The sequence below is a fragment of the Taudactylus pleione genome, unplaced genomic scaffold, assembly GCF_031769625.1.
Source record: "Taudactylus pleione unplaced genomic scaffold, aTauple2 ptg000012l, whole genome shotgun sequence".
Lineage (NCBI taxonomy): Eukaryota > Metazoa > Chordata > Amphibia > Anura > Myobatrachidae > Taudactylus > Taudactylus pleione.
In genome coordinates this window covers 4663020-4682622 of record NW_028284415.1, presented here as the reverse complement: position 1 = coordinate 4682622, position 19603 = coordinate 4663020, and the positions used below count along the sequence as shown (strand labels likewise).

Below are 19603 nucleotides of genomic sequence, written 5' to 3'. Positions count from 1 at the left end.
CAAGCTGTAAGGGTCTGTGTATTTATAAATCACCCAGAGTGCCGCCGCAACACTGCATATAATATATATATATATATATATATATATATATATATATATATATATATATATATACACACACACACACACACACACACTGTGTATATAGGTGTATACTGTGTGTGTGTGTATATTATATATATATATATGCGTTTGTATATACTGTGTATGTGGCAATATGTGTAGATATGTGTGTGTGTGTGTGTGTATATATATAGGTGTCTATACTGTGCATATATATATATATATATATATATATATATATATATATACACACACTGCGTATATATATATATATATATATATATATATATCTCTGTGGATTTTTTTAATTGGCTCTGTATTCAGAAATTGGAAACCCCCCATTCAAAATCCTGCGTTTGCCACTGCATGATACGTACCTACCCCCGTCAGACCCGGCATCGGCAAGTGTGTACCCAGCATTAGCATAAGAGCTTGCTCAGACTGGCAGATGCTCTTTTGGCATGTTCTCTCTGTGTTGGGTTATATTAGTGAAGCTTTTCTGGCATCTCCCACGGTCTGATACCAAGACTCCAGGTATTCAGGGACATCTCAGTGGTCATGGGTAATATCTCAGGGTGATTCACCCCACAGTGCTTTGAGGTTAGTGTGACTATTTTTGTTAGAAGTACTATTGGTTTTAGGTGTTCTTTCCATCACTTATATGTATGAAAACCATCAACATGTGTAAGAGCAATCATAAAATCATAATAAAATAACTTTGAATCAAAATGTAGGTTACCAAGCCATTCATTGTAGAGAGAAAATAAAATTAATGACATCTGGGACTAAAGTAGCATTCACATGCCAACCTAATTTCTTCCAGAGTGATGATGCTCTATCTAGGGAAAGCTACAGTATTACGTTACCAAAGATGTAGCCTCCATGTACATGGCTGCCATCAGAAATTATGGGGCCCAGGACTGACAAAATAGACATGGCCCCTTCTCGCTCCACCACCTTATTTTATTACCTTCTTCTTTGGCTGATCTTTCTGTCCTCACCTCTGCAATTCAATCTTTGCTCACTTGGAGCTCTAGGGCACAGTATTCAGTCGCGGCGCTCCACCCCTATGCGTCATCACACGTTGTGACTTCAAACATAGGTGGGAGTGCCGCGGACCTGCAGAAAGGATTCACTGAGGACTGATGCACAGGGAAAGCTTGTTTTTAAGAAGTCCTCCCTGCGCATTGGCCCACCGTTGTTACGCAGCCTGATGCAGGTATTGACGATAGGAGCCAGGGGTGGGCCGCCCTCTATGTCTGGGTCCAGGACTCCAGTCTCGGCAGTCCCTCCCCTGATGGTTGCCCTGTCCATATAGCACACTCTACAACACACCCAAAAACAGCACTACCCATCAGATAGTCATTGTAAGATATTTCAGCCGGATGCAGAAATGTCCACTAGATGCCACCCAAAAACCAGTGACACAACTGTACCATCACAATCATAAGCAGGACTATTGAGACAGTTACCTAGCATTCAGGAGCTCAATCTCTGTCCCTTTCTCCTTTTGTAGTCTGCTATAGGTTTCCCTGTGACGCTTTATTTCCTCATCCAGAATCTGATCAGACCTGGTCTCCTGGTCCTTCAGCATCTCCTCCAGCTCATGTACTCTGTAGACATTAAACAACATTCAGTGACCATGTCATTCTGTCGCTCTACACAAACACAAGACTGATTGTGCATCATGCTTTAGTATTTGAAAACCTGCAGCATACATAAAAAGATACAGTTCTCATTTGAATGGAAAGGTATGTAGTATGACAGCCTGCTCATCTATGTGTACTGTATGCCTTTGTAGTGGAAAAGAACAGCTATTATATTTACCTAATCTTCAAACAAGAAACATCCCACCCTGAATTCTCTTACTGTAAAGTTCCCCTATGTATGGCGTGCAACTTTTAGGTTACTGATATAGTATCATATCTCTTACCTGTGTACCAGCTGTGTATTGTCATGCTTCAGCTTACTTTTTACATCACCATTTGTCTGGTTGTCATTCTCCAGTTCTGTCACCTTCTTTTCAAGAAAGCTGACCTGCCATGGGGACAGAAAGATTACTTAGCTCTCAGTTGTATTACTGCAGTATAGAGGTCGCTGCTCTCAGGACACCAGCAGGTGGCAGCAGCGAGTCTGATTAGTAGAGAAGTGTCCAGACCCCCAGGTTTTGATTTTGGCAAAGCCACCCTCAAATGTTTTGGTGGCAAAACTACCCTGACGTGTTTTGGTTCGGTTTGGGATATCTTTAAAAATATTAAAACAGCTAAAATCATGTACCTTGGACCGGTTTTTGTTCCTATAGTATGATTAATATCAATAACATTAATTTCCAGTCAATTATGACCACTTCACAGCTCCTGAAGTCACAAGAGAGGGACTGAAATACAATAAAAAATATGCAAGCTCCGAATATTAGATCCAAATTCTGGAATTGGCGAGAAGATCAGAGTCGGGACTTGGTTCTACTCGGAGACCCAAAGTAATCTGAGCCAGGACACTGTTCGACTCAAAAATCCAAATTTTAGGTGTGTACAGGTTTTCAGCAAAACCAAATCACTCAGCTCTAATTATTGGCAATTGAATTTCAGTACCAGAAGCACAGATTCTGCCTGTGCTAGGGACAGTAATTGTTGACAAACATACACAATTACATTGACACACACAAACATCATTTGAACTTGCATACCATAATAAAATCCCACAGATAAAGCACACATTTGCTGACAGTGTCAGACCTGCAGATACTAGATATCTATAAACAATTACACAGAGACAATCACAAGGACGTCCTCACCTTTTCAGTGATGTCATTGTCACAGGAGTCAATGCTGTCACGAAACAAGTCCTCTGTGCTGCCATTGCTGCTGCTCAAATTACTGTTGTGGAAAAGCTGCCTGCAAATTACAGAACACCATTATTCAGCAGCCATGCGATTCCCAATATTACCAGCAGTGCCCAGCAATTCACCAGCTGTCCAGCACTAGCCTCCAGCCACTGTCTTCCGAGCATTATCTAGCACCCCTGTGATTCCAACATGGACTGCAACAACCAGCTTATACATCACATTTCCTACCTCCAATATATTTCCCCTGGTATTCACTACCTCCTGGACCTTAGCATTCCCTCCATTATCCACTACTATTGCACACATTTACCATTACTGACATTCCCGCCTAGACCACTACCATGCCCAACATTCTGCCATTATCTCTTATGCCAAAATGTTCTCTAGCAATCAATCCTTATTATTATCATTATTATTAGCATTTATTTATATGGCGCCCCAGTGTTCCGCAGCGCCTTACAAAGTACAAAAACAAATTGTATACAAGTGACTTACAGAACAATACAATACAGAACATGGATAATATACATTGCTACATTAGTGACCATATCACCCAGATAAGCAACAGAGCATAAGCAACCAAGTGTTAGGTGCCCTAGTGGTGAGTAAGAAGTAAAGGACACTATAGTAAGGAGAAGCACAAGAGGGTAGATGGCCCTGCTCGTGAGAGCTTACATTCTAAAAAGGTGGGGGAAGACAAACTGGGTTGACACAGATGGGGTAGATGGGGACGAATGAGCATGTAGCAAGGAATTAGAATGATAGCTGGAAGGCTTTGATGAAGTAGTGGGTCTTGAGAGCCCGTTTGAAGGATTGCAAACAGGTGGAGAGTCTGATGCAGAGTGGGAGAGAGTTCCAGAGGTGGGGAGCAGTGCGGGCAAAATCTTGGAGGCGGGAGTGGGAGGAAGTAATCAGCTGGCATGAAAGGCGGCGTGCATTAGTTGAGCGAAGAGGGCGGAGAGGAGCGTGAAGGGAGATGAGATCAGAGATGTATATGGGAGAAGATTGGGTGAGGGCTTTGTGAGCGAGCGTGAGAACCTTAAATTGGACTCTGAAAGGGAAGGGGAGCCAGTGTAGGGCTTGTAGGAGAGGGGAGGCAGATACAGAATGTTTGGAGAGGAAGATAAGCCGTGCAGCAGCATTGAGGACAGACTGGAGAGGAGAGAGATGGGATTTGGGGAGGCCAGATAGGAGGAGGTTACAATAGTCCAATCTGGAGATGACCAGTGAGTGTATGAGGGTTTTAGTAGCATCCTGGGTGAGATAGGGTCTGATCTTAGAAATATTTTTGAGATGGAAACGACAGGACTGTGAAAGGTTCTGGATATGTGGTTTGAAGGAGAGGGATGAGTCCAGGATAACTCAAAGACAGCGCACCTTGGGACTAGATGAGATAGTTATTCCATCAATTGATAAAGAAATAGTGGGAAGTGAGGTGATGTGGGAGGGTGGGAAGATGATTAGCTCTGTCTTAGACATATTAAGTTTAAGAAATCGCTGGGACATCCAGGAAGAGACAGCAGAGAGACAGTTGGAGATACGAGTCAGAAGAGAGGGGGAGAGATCAGGGGAGGAAAGGTAGATTTGAGTATCATCAGCATAGAGATGATAATGGAGGTCAAAAGAGCTGATGAGTTCACCTAGAGAGGAAGTATAGAGGGAGAATAGGAGAGGACCAAGAACAGAACCTTGGGGAACACCTACTGTAAGAGGCTGTGGAGGGGAAGAGGAGTCGTGAGAGGAAACTGAAAAAGATCGGTCAGAGAGGTAGGATGACAGCCAGGAGAGGGCAGTTTCACGTAGACCAAGGGAGTGAAGGATATTCAGCAGGAGAGGGTGGTCCACAGTGTCAAAAGCAGCAGAGAGATCAAGGAGAATGAGAAGAGAGTAGTGGCCTTGGGATTTGGCAGCAAGGAGGTCATTGCTGACTTTTATGAGGGCAGTTTCAGTGGAGTGGAGAGAACGGAAGCCAGACTGAAAAGGGTCAAGGAGGGAGTGGGAGGAAAGAAAAGTGGTAAGGCGGTTGTAGACAATCCGCTCAAGGAGTTTGGAGGCAAAGGGGAGGAGAGAGATGGGACGGTAGTTAGAAAGAAGGTTAGGATCAAGGTTTTTTTAAGAATGGGGGAGACAAGGGCATGTTTGAATGCAGAAGGAACAGTGCCTGATGAGAGGGAGAGGTTAATGAGGTGGGCAAGATGGGAGCAGGCTGAGAGAGAGAGGAAGCGGAGGAGGCGGGAGGGGATGGGATCAAGGGGGGAGGTGGAAGGGGGGGGAGGACCGGATGAGGGCCATGACTTCCTCTCCAGATACAGGGGAGAAGGATGTTAGAGTTGGTAAAGTTGATGGGGAGGGGTGACTAGGGAAAGGAGGAGGTGGAGAGCTGGGGGACTGATTGGATATGATGTCCTGACGTATGGAATCAATTTTAGATGTAAAGTAGGTAGCAAAGTCAAGGGCAGTGAGCAAGGAGGGGAGACGAGGAGGGGGTGGGCGAAGGAGGGATTTGAAAGTAGTGAAGAGACGCTGGGGATTAGAGGACTGAGAGGAGATGAGGTTCTTAAAGTATGACTGTTTAGAGAGGGAGAGCGCAGCACTATAGGATGAGAGCATAAATTTGAAATGGAGAAAATCTGCCTTAGAGCGTGATCTTCTCCACTGTCGCTCGGCAGTTCGAGAACACTTTTGCAGGTATCTGGTGCACTTGGAATGCCAGGGTTGAGGAGTAGATCTGCGAGTGTGAATAGTGATCGCTGGGGCAACAGAGTCCAGAGCAGAAGTAAGGGAGGCATTGTATAGGGAGGCGGCTTGTTCAGGGCAGGAGAGAGAGAGGATAGGGGAGAGAAGTGAGTCAAGCAGGGAAGAAAAGGAACCTGTGTCGATAGTGTCAATGTTACGCTTAGTAATGGAGGCTTTTGGAGGTAGAGGAGGGGAAGGAGAGAGGGACAGGTTAAAAGAGAGAAGGTGATGGTCAGAAAGAGGGAATGGGGAATTGAGGTGGTCAGAAATATCACAACGGTGTGTGAATACCAGATCAAGCACATGGCCACTCACATGGGAGGCTGAGGAGGTCCATTGGGAGAGACCAAGTGACGATGTGAGGGAGAGGAGTTTGGAGGCAGAGGATTCTGTGGGGATATCAATTGGAATATTGAAGTCACCTAGGATAATGGAGGGAAGGTCTGAAGAGAGAAAGTGAGGGAGCCAGGAAGCAAAGTTGTCAAGGAACTTGGAGGGAGGGCCAGGGGGACGGTAAATGACAGCTACTTGGAGGTGTACTGGGTGGAAGAGGCGTATAGCATGGACTTCAAATGAAGAGAATGTGAGGGATGGTTCAGAGGGAATGGGTTGGTATGAGTAACCAGGGGATAGAAGGACCCCAACACCACCACCATGGCGACCCCCAGGTCGTGGGGTGTGGGAAAAGGTGAGGCCCCCAGAGGAGAGAGCTGCAGGAGAAGCGGTGTCAGAGGGTGAAATCCAGGTTTCAGTAATAGCTAGGAGATTCAGGGAGTTGGAGATGAAAAGGTCATGGGTTGGGACCAGTTTATTACAGACTGACCTGGCATTCCAGAGGGCACAGGATAGAGGGACAGAGTTTGTTGGAGAGATTTGAATGAGATTATCAGGGTTGCTATAGCGTGGGGGTGAGATTAATTTGGGGGACCGAGCTGAATAGAGTGTAGCGATGGTGCGGACTCCAGTGCTAGAAGGGGAGCCAGTAGAAGGTGGGCAGGAAGGGAAATTAATGATGTGTGGATGGATGTGGGGTACAGTGGCATGGAGAGGGGAGTGGGAGGAGGGATTAGCAGTGAGGTTGTAGGACCCCTGTGGAGTATAAGAGAATGAAAGTGGAGTAATGGGAGAAGATGGGGAGGAAGGTAAACAGAGGAGAGGAGATAAGGGGAAGAGGAAATGGAAGAGACAAGGGGGAAAGGATAAAGATGGAAGCAAGGGGCAGAACAAAAGATTAGGTAGACACGGAGTGAAGGTGGGATTTGAAGAAAACATGGTAATAGTAAGGATGATGTAAATAGGGGAAGAAAAGTTAAAAGTAGGAATGAAGACAGAATGTAGGAGAGAGCAGATTTCCAGAAACGCAAGTAATAGTGCAGTGTGGGAAAAGAGTCTGTACTGCAAAAGTTTATTATTGAGTATAAAAAAGTGGAGATTTGGTGGGAGCAGAAATTAAATAGTAAAATATACAGTGGTAGGAGCTAGATATAAGACTTAGAAAAAGAGCTAAGGTAAAAGTACATTATTATAGAGGAAAACTGACATAACACAGATAAGTATGCATTAGGATTATATGTAAAGCACAGAGCCAGCAGCAATAGTAGCAAGGGAGGCACCAGGTTTATGCAGCCACCAGACAGGGAGTTCAATAATGAAAGTCCTGGTTATGTGTCCACAGGAGCTAGTAGTATGGAGACTGTGAACTCACAATTGTTCATTCCACTTTGTCCAATTAATTAGGTTGTTGTTTGTAGTTTGGTGGGTTTCCTTCTGTTTCACTGCTGTTTAACGCTGATATAACGCCAATTAATCGATTTAAAAAGAAGTTGACACTTTTAAAATAGGACACTTCTAAAGATAGGGCACCCAGCCAAGGCTTAGTGCAGCCTTCTAATGAACCTTACATAGGAGACCTAGCATGTGAAACCACTAATTTCTAACTACCCCCAAAACACTCCCACTATTATTGCAAGCAATAAATTACCTTAAACAAACAAACAGAACATACCATTAAGCTAGCATCTGGGTCTATATACCTTGCATTGAACTAAGAAAACACAAACATAAAACTATATTCTAAACCAACAACTACAGATACTATGCAGTGATATACTACTTAATTTAACATTACATCTAAGTTAATTGTTCAAAGCAGTAGTCCTTTACAATTATAATGCAGCAAGAATATGCTGCTGGGAGCAGTAGTCCTTTACAAGTATCATGCAGCAAGAATATGCTGGGAGCAGTAGTCCTTTACCTAGTACAGCTCGGGCAGGGACAAAATTATAATGCAGCAAGAATATGCTGCTGGGAGCAGTAGTCCTTTACAAGTATCATGCAGCAAGAATATGCTGGGAGCAGTAGTATTTTACCTAGTACAGCTCGGGCAGGGACAAACAATTATAATGCAGCAAGAATATGCTGCTGGGAGCAGTAGTCCTTTACAAGTATCATGCAGCAAGAATATGCTGGGAGCAGTAGTCCTTTACCTAGTACAGCTCGGGCATATCCAGCTTAATCCAGCACCCAGTGGTTGCCAGCATTCATGTACAGTTAGTACACATTAAATTATGCCCCAACAATAAGCTTATAGAAATGCTTGTTATTTTATTTATTATAAAGAACTTAATATTGAATGTTGTAATTTTAGGGCATTTTGGGCAGCACGGATGGTGTAATGGCTAGCATTACTGCCTCACAGCACTGAGGTATTGGGCTGGATTCCCATTATGGCCCTAACTGCGTGGAGTTTGTATATTCTCCCTGTGCTTACGTGGGTGTCCTGCAGTGCTCCGGGCACCACCCACACTCCAAAAATATACAGCGGGTCAAATAAGTATTGAACACATCAACATTTTCTCAGTAAATATATTTGTAATGGGGCTATTGTAATTAAATGTTCACCAAATGTCAGCAACAACCCATGCAATCTACACATGCAAAGAAATCAAACCATAGATGTCCATAAATGTTATGTGTAATAACACAGGGAAAAACTATTGAACACGCTTACTTATTTAATACTTCGTACAAAATCCTTTGTTGGTACGGACAGCTTCAAGACGTCTCCTGTATGGAGAAAATAGTCGCATGCATTGCTCAGCTGTGATTTTGGCCCATTCTTCCACACAGTCTTCAAATCTTGAAGGTTCCGTGGGCCTCTTCTATGAACTCTGATCTTTAGTTCTTCCCATAGGTTTTCAATTGGATTCAAGTCAGGTGATTGGCTGGGCCATTCCAGCAGCTTTATTTTCTCTCTCTGAAACCAAGTGAGAGTGTCCTTGGCTGTGTGTTTGGGATCATTGTCTTGCTGAAATGTCCATCCTCGTTTCATCTTCAGCATCCTTGAAGATTGTAGCAGATTTTTTATCAAGAATGTCTCAGTACATTTTCCATTGATCCTTCAATGAAATGAAGTATGCCAGTACCGTATGCTGAAAAACAGGCCCACACCATGATGTTCCCACCTCCAAACTTCACTGTTGGTATGGTGCTTTTGGAGTGATGTGCAGTGCCATTTCTCCTCCAAACATTGTATGTATTATGGCATCCAAAGAGTTCAATTTTGGTCTCATTTGACCAGACTATATTCTCCCAGTATTTCACAGCCTTGTCCAAATGTTGTGCAGCAAACTTTAAATAAGCTCAACATGCTTTTTTTTCAGCAATGGAATCTTGCATGGTGAGCGTGCATACAGGCCATGGCAGTTGAGTGCATTACTTATTATTTTCTTTGAAACAATTGTAACTGCTAATTCCAGGTCTTTCTGAAGCTCTCCGCAAGTGGTCCTTGGCTCTTTGACATCTCTTCTGATAATTCTTTTCACTCCTGTCAGAAATCTTGCAAGGAGCACCTGGTCGTGGCTGGTTTATGGTGAAATTATGTTCTTTCTACTTCTGGATTATGGCCCCAACAGTGATCACTGGAACATTCAGAAGTTTAGAAATCCTTCTGTAACCAATACCATCAGTATGTTTTGCAACAATAAGGTTGCAAAGGTCTTGAGAGCTCTTTGTTTTTACCCATCATGAGATGTTTATTGTGTGACACCTTGGTAATGAGACAGCTCTTTATAAGCCAACAGTTGGGACTGAACCAGTTTATATTAATTTGCACTGACAAGGGGCAGGATTGCTTTGTAATTACTGATAGAAATCCAAGATACCAACTGAAATCTATCTCCCTTTCTTCATGTGTTCAATACTTTTTCCCTGTGTCATTTCACATAACTTAATTTATGGACATATATGGCTTGATTTCTTTGCGTGTGTGGATTGCATGGATTGTTGCTGACATTTGTTGAAAATGTAATTACAATAGCCCCCATTACAAATATAGTCACTGAGAAAAATGTTGTGTTCAAATCTTATTTTACCCGCTGTATACTGTAGTAGGTTACTTGGCACCTATAAAACCTACCATCTCTCTCCTCCCTTTTGCCTCTAAGCTCCTTGAGCATTCTGTTTACAACCACCTCACCACCTTTCTTTCGTCCCACTCCCTCCTTGATCTTTTTCAGTCTGGCTTCCGTTCTATCCACTCAACTGAAACTACCCTCACAAAAGTCAGCAATGACCTCCTTGCTGCCAAATCCAAGGGCCACTACTCTCTGCTTATTCTCCTTGACCTCTCTGCTGCCTTCGACGCTGTTGACCACCCTCTCCTGCTGCAAATCCTTCACTCCCTTGGTTTAACGTGACACTGCTCTCTCCTGACTGTCGTCCTACCTCTCAGACCGGTCCTTCTCTGTCTCTTCTCAGGACTCCTCTTCCCCACAAGAGCCTCTTACAGTAAGTGTTCCCCAATGTTCCGTTCTTGGAGCTCTACTATTCTCCCGCTATATGTCCTCTCTAGGTGAACTCATCAGCTCTTTTGACCTCCATTATCATCTCTATGCTGATGATACTCAGATCTACCTTTCCTCCCCTGACCTCTCCCCCTCTCTCCTCACTTGTATCTCCAACTGTCTCTCTGCCATTTCTTCCTGGATGTCCCAGCGATTTCTTAAACTTAATATGTCTAAGACTGAGCTGATTATTTTCCCACCCTCCAACATAACCTCACTTCCCACTATTTCTTTAACAATTGATGGCACAACTATCTCTTCTAACCCCAAAGTGCGCTGTCTTGGAGGTATCATGGACTCCTCCCTCTCCTACAAACCACATATCCAGTCCTGTCATTTCCATCTCAAAAATATTTCCAAGATTAGACCCTTTCTCACCCAAGATGCCACCAAAACCCTCATACACTCACTGGTCATATCCAGATTGGACTACTGTAACCTTCTCCTATCTGGCTTCCCCAACTTCCATCTCTCTCCTCTCCAGTCTGTCCTCATGCTGCTGCTCGACTCATCTTTCTCTCCAAACGCTCTACATCTGCCTCCCCTCTCCTACAAGCCCTCCACTGGCTCCCCTTCCCTTTTAGAACCCAATTCAAGGTTCTCACACTTGCTTACAAAGCCCTCACCCATTCCTCTCCCATTTACATCTGACCTCATCTCCCTCCACTCTCCTGTCCGTCCCCTTCGCTCAATTAATGCATGCAGCCTCTCATGCCAACTGATTACTTCCTCCCACTCCTGCCTCCAAGATTTTGCCCGTGCTGCTCTCTCCCTCTCAGACTCTCCTCCTCTTTACAATCCTTCAAACGGGCTCTCAAGACCCACTACTTCATCAAAGCCTTCCAGCTCCCATCCTAACTTGCTGCAACATGCTCCTTCCTCCCAGTTTACCCTATCTGTGTCACACCTGTTTGTCTGCTCCTCCCCTTTAGAATGTAAGCTCTCTTATGAGCAGGGCCTCTACCCTCTTGTGCTTCTCCTTACTTTACTTTCACCTACTTCTTACCCCCCACCAGGGCACCTAACACTTGGTTGCTTACACTCTGTTGCATATCTAGGTGTTATGGTCACTAATGTATCAATGTATATTATCCATGTCCTTGTCCTATTTTGTACTGTAAGTCAGTTGTCAAATTATTTGTTTATGTACTTTGTAAGGCGCTGCAAAACACTTGTGGCACCATATAAAGGATAATAATAATAATAATAATAATAATAATAATAAGTGTATGATAGGGAATATAGACTGCAAGCTCCACTGGGGCAGGGACTGATGTGGATGACTGAATATTCTGTGTACAGGGCTGTGGAATAGCTGTGCGCAATATATAAATAATTGGTAATAAATAAATATTAAAGTTAATGGGCATATGACATTAAATATTTTTCATAAATATAAAGTAATATTCCTGGAGTGCGGAAACATGCTGACTGCATACATGTTCTGTGACAGGATATTGACAGTACCTTGTAGAAGGAGCACAGAGTCAGACAGCAGATGCACAAGCCAGAACAATACTGCCATGTATATAACAGGACATACAGTCCAATGCACCTGCACGAACTTTATTTCAAACCGGTTGTTTCAAGTTCTAAACAAAAAAGGGCCTTACCTTCCAAATGCTGTGCTGGAGATCTTTCTGTTGGGGCTGCAGGGAGTAAGAACGGATAAAACAAATTAATCTGCAAGTAATGAAGTTTATTATCCCTTCATGGTCAGCAGATACACATTATGAGCAGATGTTGCCGGTATAATACTGTAATATCTGTTATAAACCCCTAGTATTAAACGCAAGATTCAGCCAGTTTAGAGGAATATGATTATGGAACATAATATTCATTATCATTCATGAGCTGCCACGGCCGTAACTGTGTGGAGTTTGTATATTCTCCCCATGCATGCGTGGGTTTCCTCCCACAATCCAAAACACACTTCGGTTAATTGGCTCCTGACAAAAAAAGTTAACCCTAGTGCTTATGTCTCAGTGTGTACATGCGTTAGTAAATCAAATAAATAATAATAATCAGACTCCATGTTAATATACAAAGGTGGAACCGCGGTTTGTCTTCCCCAAGTAATTAAACAACAATTTGCATATTAATCGTTCCATGCAGTCACATACCACCAGAAGGATTAATTGTCCCTTTTCATGCGAGTGCCCACTGGCGACATATCTAAGGCATCCATGTGGATTAGTTCTGGACATGTGAACTTCCTTGCAAGAATTACTTTCTGACCATACAAGGATGAAACACATTACCTGTTTGCTTTGAGGTTCTTAAGCCTGGCTTCCAGGTCATTGAGCAGGGTGATCTTCTTGCAGCACTGCGTGCAGTACATATCCAGTAACTCGCTGTTGTACATGTGTCTCATTTTACGTGGAGTTTGGCCAGCACTGTGTGATAATGAGAGATGGTGTCACGAATTACCCAAATGGTAGTAAGAGCACAAGACGTACACCTCTTACACAGAATAGTGTCATACTAGCCCAGGCCAGGGGAAAAGAAAAATTGTACCTCAGGGCATAGTAATTATATGCTACCATTAAGCCGGAGCTACCTGGAGGAGACAGAGGAGCCCAGGTCAGAGAAGGCGTTCATTCTACTCTCATCATCAGGACATGGACTGCTGGGTGAGTAATCAACATCATCTCCTTCACCATAGTCCTCAAATTGTTCCTCATTGCTGAGCAGGGAAGCTGTGGAGTGGCTGGAAATGTCAGATGAAGGATTGAGGAGATTCCTGAGAAGAATGGAAACATAGAAAATATCACATTACTCTTCTCCCACCCAAGTCCTCTACTGAACTCATCACTACGCATCCATGTTTACTCTGAAAACCACTTACACATTTTTAATAAATACGAGTATTATATTGACCTTTCTATTGCTAGTGCATTTATTCAAGCACACTCTTCCACTTACGGGTCGCCAGGGAGATAAAGCCCTCTGAGATCTTCATCTTTACCATTACTCCGGCACTCATCTGAAGCTTCTGAACTCTGAGCACTCTCGATAGCACTGTCCTGGTCGGATTCTTGGTGGACATCTTGCTGCCCCAGAGTTATACTCTCCTCATCTGGGAACAGCTCAGAGTCGCTGTACGCACCCTCCGTGTCCACATACATCCCATCTGGTATGACAGGGCGCTGTCAAACAAACAGTAATTGGTTTAGAGGTTTACTATTCCAGTAAAAATAAAAAAATAAAAGAGAATAAAGATACAAATACAAACATGTTTTTAATCTGAACTTAAGCCTATTTCAAACAAGACAAAATATATGAAGTTATATTTCTCCCTTAGTAATTGGTCTCAGTAATATAGTTGTATGCATAGAGTATATAAGCCGACACTCAAACAGGTCAGACTGCTTGACCAGACTGGATCAGTGTCCCTGTTACCCCAACTGTACAGTGCTAGAGAGAAGTCTCTTAATTCAGATGGCTCCAGCTAATGTGAATATTTCAAAACAGACCTCCTATTAACACACGGGCCTACACTCTGCTCTAGGCCCAGTGTCCCATCTCAGGCCTACACTCTGCTCTAGGCCCAGTGTCCCATCTCAGGCCTACACTCTGCTCTAGGCCCAGTGTCCCATCTCAGGCCTACACTCTGCTCTAGGCCCAGTGTCCCATCTCAGGCCTACACTCTGCTCTAGGCCCAGTGTCCCATCTCAGGCCTACACTCTGCTCTAGGCCCAGTGTCCCATCTCAGGCCTACACTCTGCTCTAGGCCCAGTGTCCCATCTCAGGCCTACACTCTGCTCTAGGCCCAGTGTCCCATCTCAGGCCTACACTCTGCTCTAGGCCCAGTGTCCCATCTCAGGCCTACACTCTGCTCTAGGCCCAGTGTCCCATCTCAGGCCTACACTCTGCTCTAGGCCCAGTGTCCCATCTCAGGCCTACACTCTGCTCTAGGCCCAGTGTCCCATCTCAGGCCTACACTCTGCTCTAGGCCCAGTGTCCCATCTCAGGCCTACACTCTGCTCTAGGCCCAGTGTCCCATCTCAGGCCTACACTCTGCTCTAGGCCCAGTGTCCCATCTCAGGGCTACACTCTGCTCTAGGCCCAGTGTCCCATCTCAGGCCTACACTCTGCTCTAGGCCCAGTGTCCCATCTCAGGCCTACACTCTGCTCTAGGCCCAGTGTCCCATCTCAGGCCTACACTCTGCTCTAGGCCCAGTGTCCCATCTCAGGCCTACACTCTGCTCTAGGCCCAGTGTCCCATCTCAGGCCTACACTCTGCTCTAGGCCCAGTGTCCCATCTCAGGCCTACACTCTGCTCTAAGCCCAGTGTCCCATCTCAGGCCTACACTCTGCTCTAGGCCCAGTGTCCATCTCAGACCCTCACCCCCTGTACAGTCCAATATGTTAATTATGGGCCTGATTCAGCTGCGATTACGCACGCAGTTAAACTGTGATAATATGCTAATTCATTGAGATTGCTATGCCGTTGCAGCACTACATAAGGGCGCCCACTTTACCTTACACACATCCGGAATGTTTAGCAAGACTGAAAACATCAATACAAATCGAGTACCATCGCCGCCTCATGCACACTTCCACAAGCTCTGACCTTGCTCAGAAATTGCTAACTTCAGCACGCTATCAGGCCTCAGGCTGCGTACAGCATTGCAGTGGCTAATTTACGCACGCTCATGCAGCGGTGTTCAAACGCAATGGCATGCCTGCGTTTCATTGCCCTGCCCCCCCCCCCCGTCACCACCCACAAACGACACTTCCTGTCAGTCACTCTGCGATGGGTCTGCGTAGCCCTGCGATTGCAGTCCAGATGCAGTACGCAACAATCGGCCGATTGCGTGTACATTAGCAACTGCGATCCAAGCTGAATCAGGTCCTATATCCTTATTATAGCTATCCTTGTGGCTTTATTTCTGTATAAGAGAAAGCACAATGGTGCCACATATGACAACATATACAGAAAATGAAGATTATTATTATTTTTATTTTTTTTAAACCTTTACACTCAGATATTGACATATTATAAAACAAGCCTCAAATAACAGGAAATTGGATGAAAAAAAGAGTAGAGGGTTTCCAAAACTAACTTCCCTGTTCCTCTTAGGTTACATGAAAAACAGTCAGTGACACTCCTCCTTTCTCTGTATTGGGGAATCAGGAGGGGAATTTCTGGTAGAATGCTAGCAGGGTATTACAATAATTGACATTCTATGGGGGAGATGTACTAAGCCTTGAAGAGTAATAAAGTACCAACCAATCAGCTCCTAACTGTCACTTTACAGGCTGTTTGCAAAATGGCAGTTAGGAGCCGATTGGTTGGCACTTTATCACTAAGGCTTAGCACATCTCCCCGATAATGAGAATATTATTGTTTTATGTCAGGAGAGACGACAATTTAAACCCGTATGCATCATAAATCATAACTGGTGAATATATAGTCATATAAACTAATTTATCTTTATAGTGTTCTGTGACGAAAGCTGCATGATATGACAATACATCATATGTGGGGCCATAAAGAGGAATTACTCACGTCAATGTAATACAGTATACCTTCTTTATAACACCAGCATCACTTACCAACAGATTAAGGGGCCTATTCATCATCACTTCATTTTTACAAAAGCAGATGAAAATGCACATTTACACCAGCAATTGTAAAAATTAAGTTACTGGGACATTCATCAAGAAGGTAAAGCAGGAGTTATCACAGATATCTCCTACTTACCTTACTTTTGCGGAATCGCTTGCTGTCCCCATACACTAGTTTGGGGACAGTATTCATCAAGCTCTGAAAATATAATATTTTCGGAGCTTGACTGGTGAATGCTCCTGCTCTGGGCTCGCAACCCGCACCTTCCTTATGTGAAGGAGGTCCAGGTTGTGAAGAGGGATTCTTTCGGATCCCTCCACCCCTGTCCGGCTCCTTACGCAGGACTTCGGGGAATTTGTGCGCATGCGTGACCTGTAGGTCGCGCATGCACAGTCCAGTCACTGCTCCGAAAAGATTCGCTGCTCCACATCAGCCGACACCGCGCCAGAGCAATGATGAATTGCTCCGGTAGCCACGGTGTTAGAATGTTAATTATCGGGGTCCGTTCGGACCCCGATAATTAACATCATGAATAGGCCCTTTAGTCTACACAAAAGTATGTTAAAGTACAGTATATTAAATCTATTTAAGATAACCCTCACTAAATTACACTCCGGGGCCTTTTACCTCCAAGCAATTCCCCAAGATGGGCAGAATCAGTGTACAGTTTTTAATAATTAGCTTAATCCCTCCTGTCCTGTGTGGATAGAGGTAGTGAGTGTTTAGTGCTCCTGTGATATCTGTGGGACCTTAGACATACAAATATATCTCATCTATAGGTATCGGTGTCTATATATCTATGTCAAGCTCTCTCCATCTCACTCCACTTTATCTCTCTCCATTGCTTAGCACATCTCATATATATGGGATAAAGATGAGAAATGTTTTACATGTCTCGGCAGTGCAAAAAAAAAAAAAAAAAAAAAGATATATATAAGCACAAAAGGAGACCTGTGGTAAATTCCTTCTCTATTTTGTTACTGTTTCCGCTGGGAACCTTGTATAGGCATCTACTACTCCCGCAGTAAAATTACACTTGCTATTTATTTATACAGAATGTCTGACGGAAGTTAGAGTCTGCGTTTTATACAACAAATGTCTATAGGTGTGAATGAGTAAAACCAGCATACAAACCTGTCACCATCATACAAGGTAACACTTTCACTGCCAGAAAACCACAGTTAGCAATTTCACCTCCCAGCATATAACATACATTGGTAACAAGGATGTCTCAAGTGATACAGGAGAAAAAAAAAAAAAAAATGGTGTAACTTAATGCTTCTATATAGAATTATGGAGGGGACATGGCATTTTCTATAGACACCACTTCAGGAGTTAAAGCATAGCATTCCTATGCCTATACAGTCACCTTTACATTCAGTAACAGATGTCAGCAAACACCCAAACCTCAGTCACATGGTTTCTTTAATACGCTACTACACACCCCAGCCCATGGCATTATTCAGACTGTGTGAGAACGTTAGTCACATAACATATAAGATTCAGGGCACTGTAGCAGCCGGTGCATCACAGCAGACCCTCCAACATGGCCCCTTTCACCAGGTACAAAACGACCTGCTCCTGGATTCCCCACTAATACCCCTTTCAGACATACAGCAAAAATGATTTTTGGTCGTGAACGTGCATCAACCCAGGTTTTTGCTATGTATAAAACAGAAACGACCCGGGTCCATGACCCTGCTTTATACCAGGGTTTTACCCGGGTGCAACCCACGTAGCCTCTAGTGTGAATTCATCCAACCCAGGTTTTTAGAAAACCTTCTCATTGGCTGTTCCATGCAACTGCTGATGACATCAACTGCAGTCACCCAGACCACATGACTGGGGAGCAAACGAATTTAAGCGTGTATTATTTTTTGCTTAACTTTTATGTGTGAAAATTTTGTCTTTGTATAAACCACAACTTTCTAGAGGCTATATTCATCATTTTCTTATATTTTAATGTAAAAATTTTATTGGTTTTCAATAGAAAAAAAACACAATGAAAATAAACAAACTTTGTGGTATTTACTCTAAAAATGCAAATTTTCATATTAGGTCATTACTGTGAACAAAAAAAAAATAAAAAAATTATTATGTATCCCCTTTAGGAATCCACACCAAATTCCAGGGCAGATCCAGGTTTAGTGTGAACATATCCGACCCTGGAATTTCCCGGGTCTCAGGTGTAGTGTGAAAGGGGATCTCAAGCAAAAAACAGGGTTTTTGCTGAGGTGAAAAACCCGGGTCTGAGCAGGGAAATTCCTGGGTCGTATGTCAGAAAGTGGTATTAATGTATGATTGCAGTCACCTGTGTTATAACTCTTATGACTTTATTGAGGTGACTGCGATTTTTAAATTAAGAGGGAAGTGAGGGAGCAGAGCATCTCTTGTACCAGATGGAATGGGTCATGTTGGAGGGTCAGTCACAGTCATATTTCATTTATTTGTCTGCACCGTGTTACCACTGTTATGGTAGACAAACTACATCAACTGCCACATAACCCCATCATTTACACGAGTAAGTACGAAGAGAATGGCCTCTTCCTGCTTTTCTACAGTGCCGGCAGACATAATGCCATCAAGAGATGACATTATGGGGTCTATTTACTAAGCAGTGTTAGGAGACAGAGTGACAAGTGATAAGGTGCCAGCCAATCAGCTCCCAACTGTCATTTTTCAAACACAGCCTGTGAGATGGCAGTTAGAAGCTGATTGGCTGGCATATTATCACTTGTCACTCTGTCTCCTAACACTGCCTAGTAAATAGACCCTTATGTCTTTTGAGAGAAACTTTAATTGTCTGATCTATAGATAAATATAGTTTGTGCACAGCCCCCATTGAAAACTTATAGGGGTTGCAGAATTGTAAACAGAAAAGTGAGTCACTTTGCTAAATATAGATAAACAATAAATGCTGGAGAAAATAGGTATATTTTATAGTTTACTAAATAGACCCTTTCGTTTTGCAGGATGGTGTTATTTAAAAATCGACAAAGGGGTGAAGTGGGCACAGCACATTTACAGCATACTTGCCCACTCTCCCAAAGTATCTGGATTGACTCATGGATATTTGTAAATTCTCAAAGGCTCCTGGGAAAACAGGCCACCCTCCTGGATCCTGGCCCCGCTTCTCCAGTGAAGAGGGTGAGGATATGATGAAGTGATTTGACACTATTTGTGTCTTTTAATGACTAGCGCAGGAACATGATGATACAAGTCACATCATCACGCCCCTATTGACCTATCCTCAAAAGGGCCAAAAAGTAGGCAAAGTTTCCCAACTCCAGTCCATAGGGAACCCTAATGGTGCAGGTTTCCCATGTTACGATATATTACTCTGACGCAGATCGTAACGATAAATCGTACACATACTTGCCTATTTTAAATAACTCCTCTCCAGTAGGTGCCAGGAGAAGAGATGCAGCTGACAGCTTCGGTGAGCAGGGCCGGGTTCACCACGTCATTAGGCCCCAAAATAGTTGTGGCAAAATGCCGCGATTCATGGGTCGGCAAGGAGAAGGCAGGGCTAAATGACCT

At 43.7% G+C, this 19603-nt stretch overlaps 1 protein-coding gene across 5 annotated transcripts in view; it reads right to left on the bottom strand.

The window, feature by feature from the left end:
• The window catches only part of RAB11FIP4 (RAB11 family interacting protein 4), a 122570-nt gene that overhangs the window by 6244 nt on the left and 96723 nt on the right, over nucleotides 1-19603 (bottom strand). For all 5 annotated transcript variants that reach the window (XM_088468556.1, XM_088468557.1, XM_088468558.1 and 2 more), the window contains 7 exons: nucleotides 13414-13637; nucleotides 13049-13231; nucleotides 12750-12884; nucleotides 12102-12137; nucleotides 2858-2957; nucleotides 1997-2100; nucleotides 1536-1676 (listed from right to left, as the gene is read on the bottom strand). In XM_088468556.1, the coding sequence (XP_088324682.1) occupies nucleotides 1536-1676; nucleotides 1997-2100; nucleotides 2858-2957; nucleotides 12102-12137; nucleotides 12750-12884; nucleotides 13049-13231; nucleotides 13414-13637 (923 nt within the window). The remainder of the gene's footprint in view (nucleotides 1-1535; nucleotides 1677-1996; nucleotides 2101-2857; nucleotides 2958-12101; nucleotides 12138-12749; nucleotides 12885-13048; nucleotides 13232-13413; nucleotides 13638-19603) is intronic.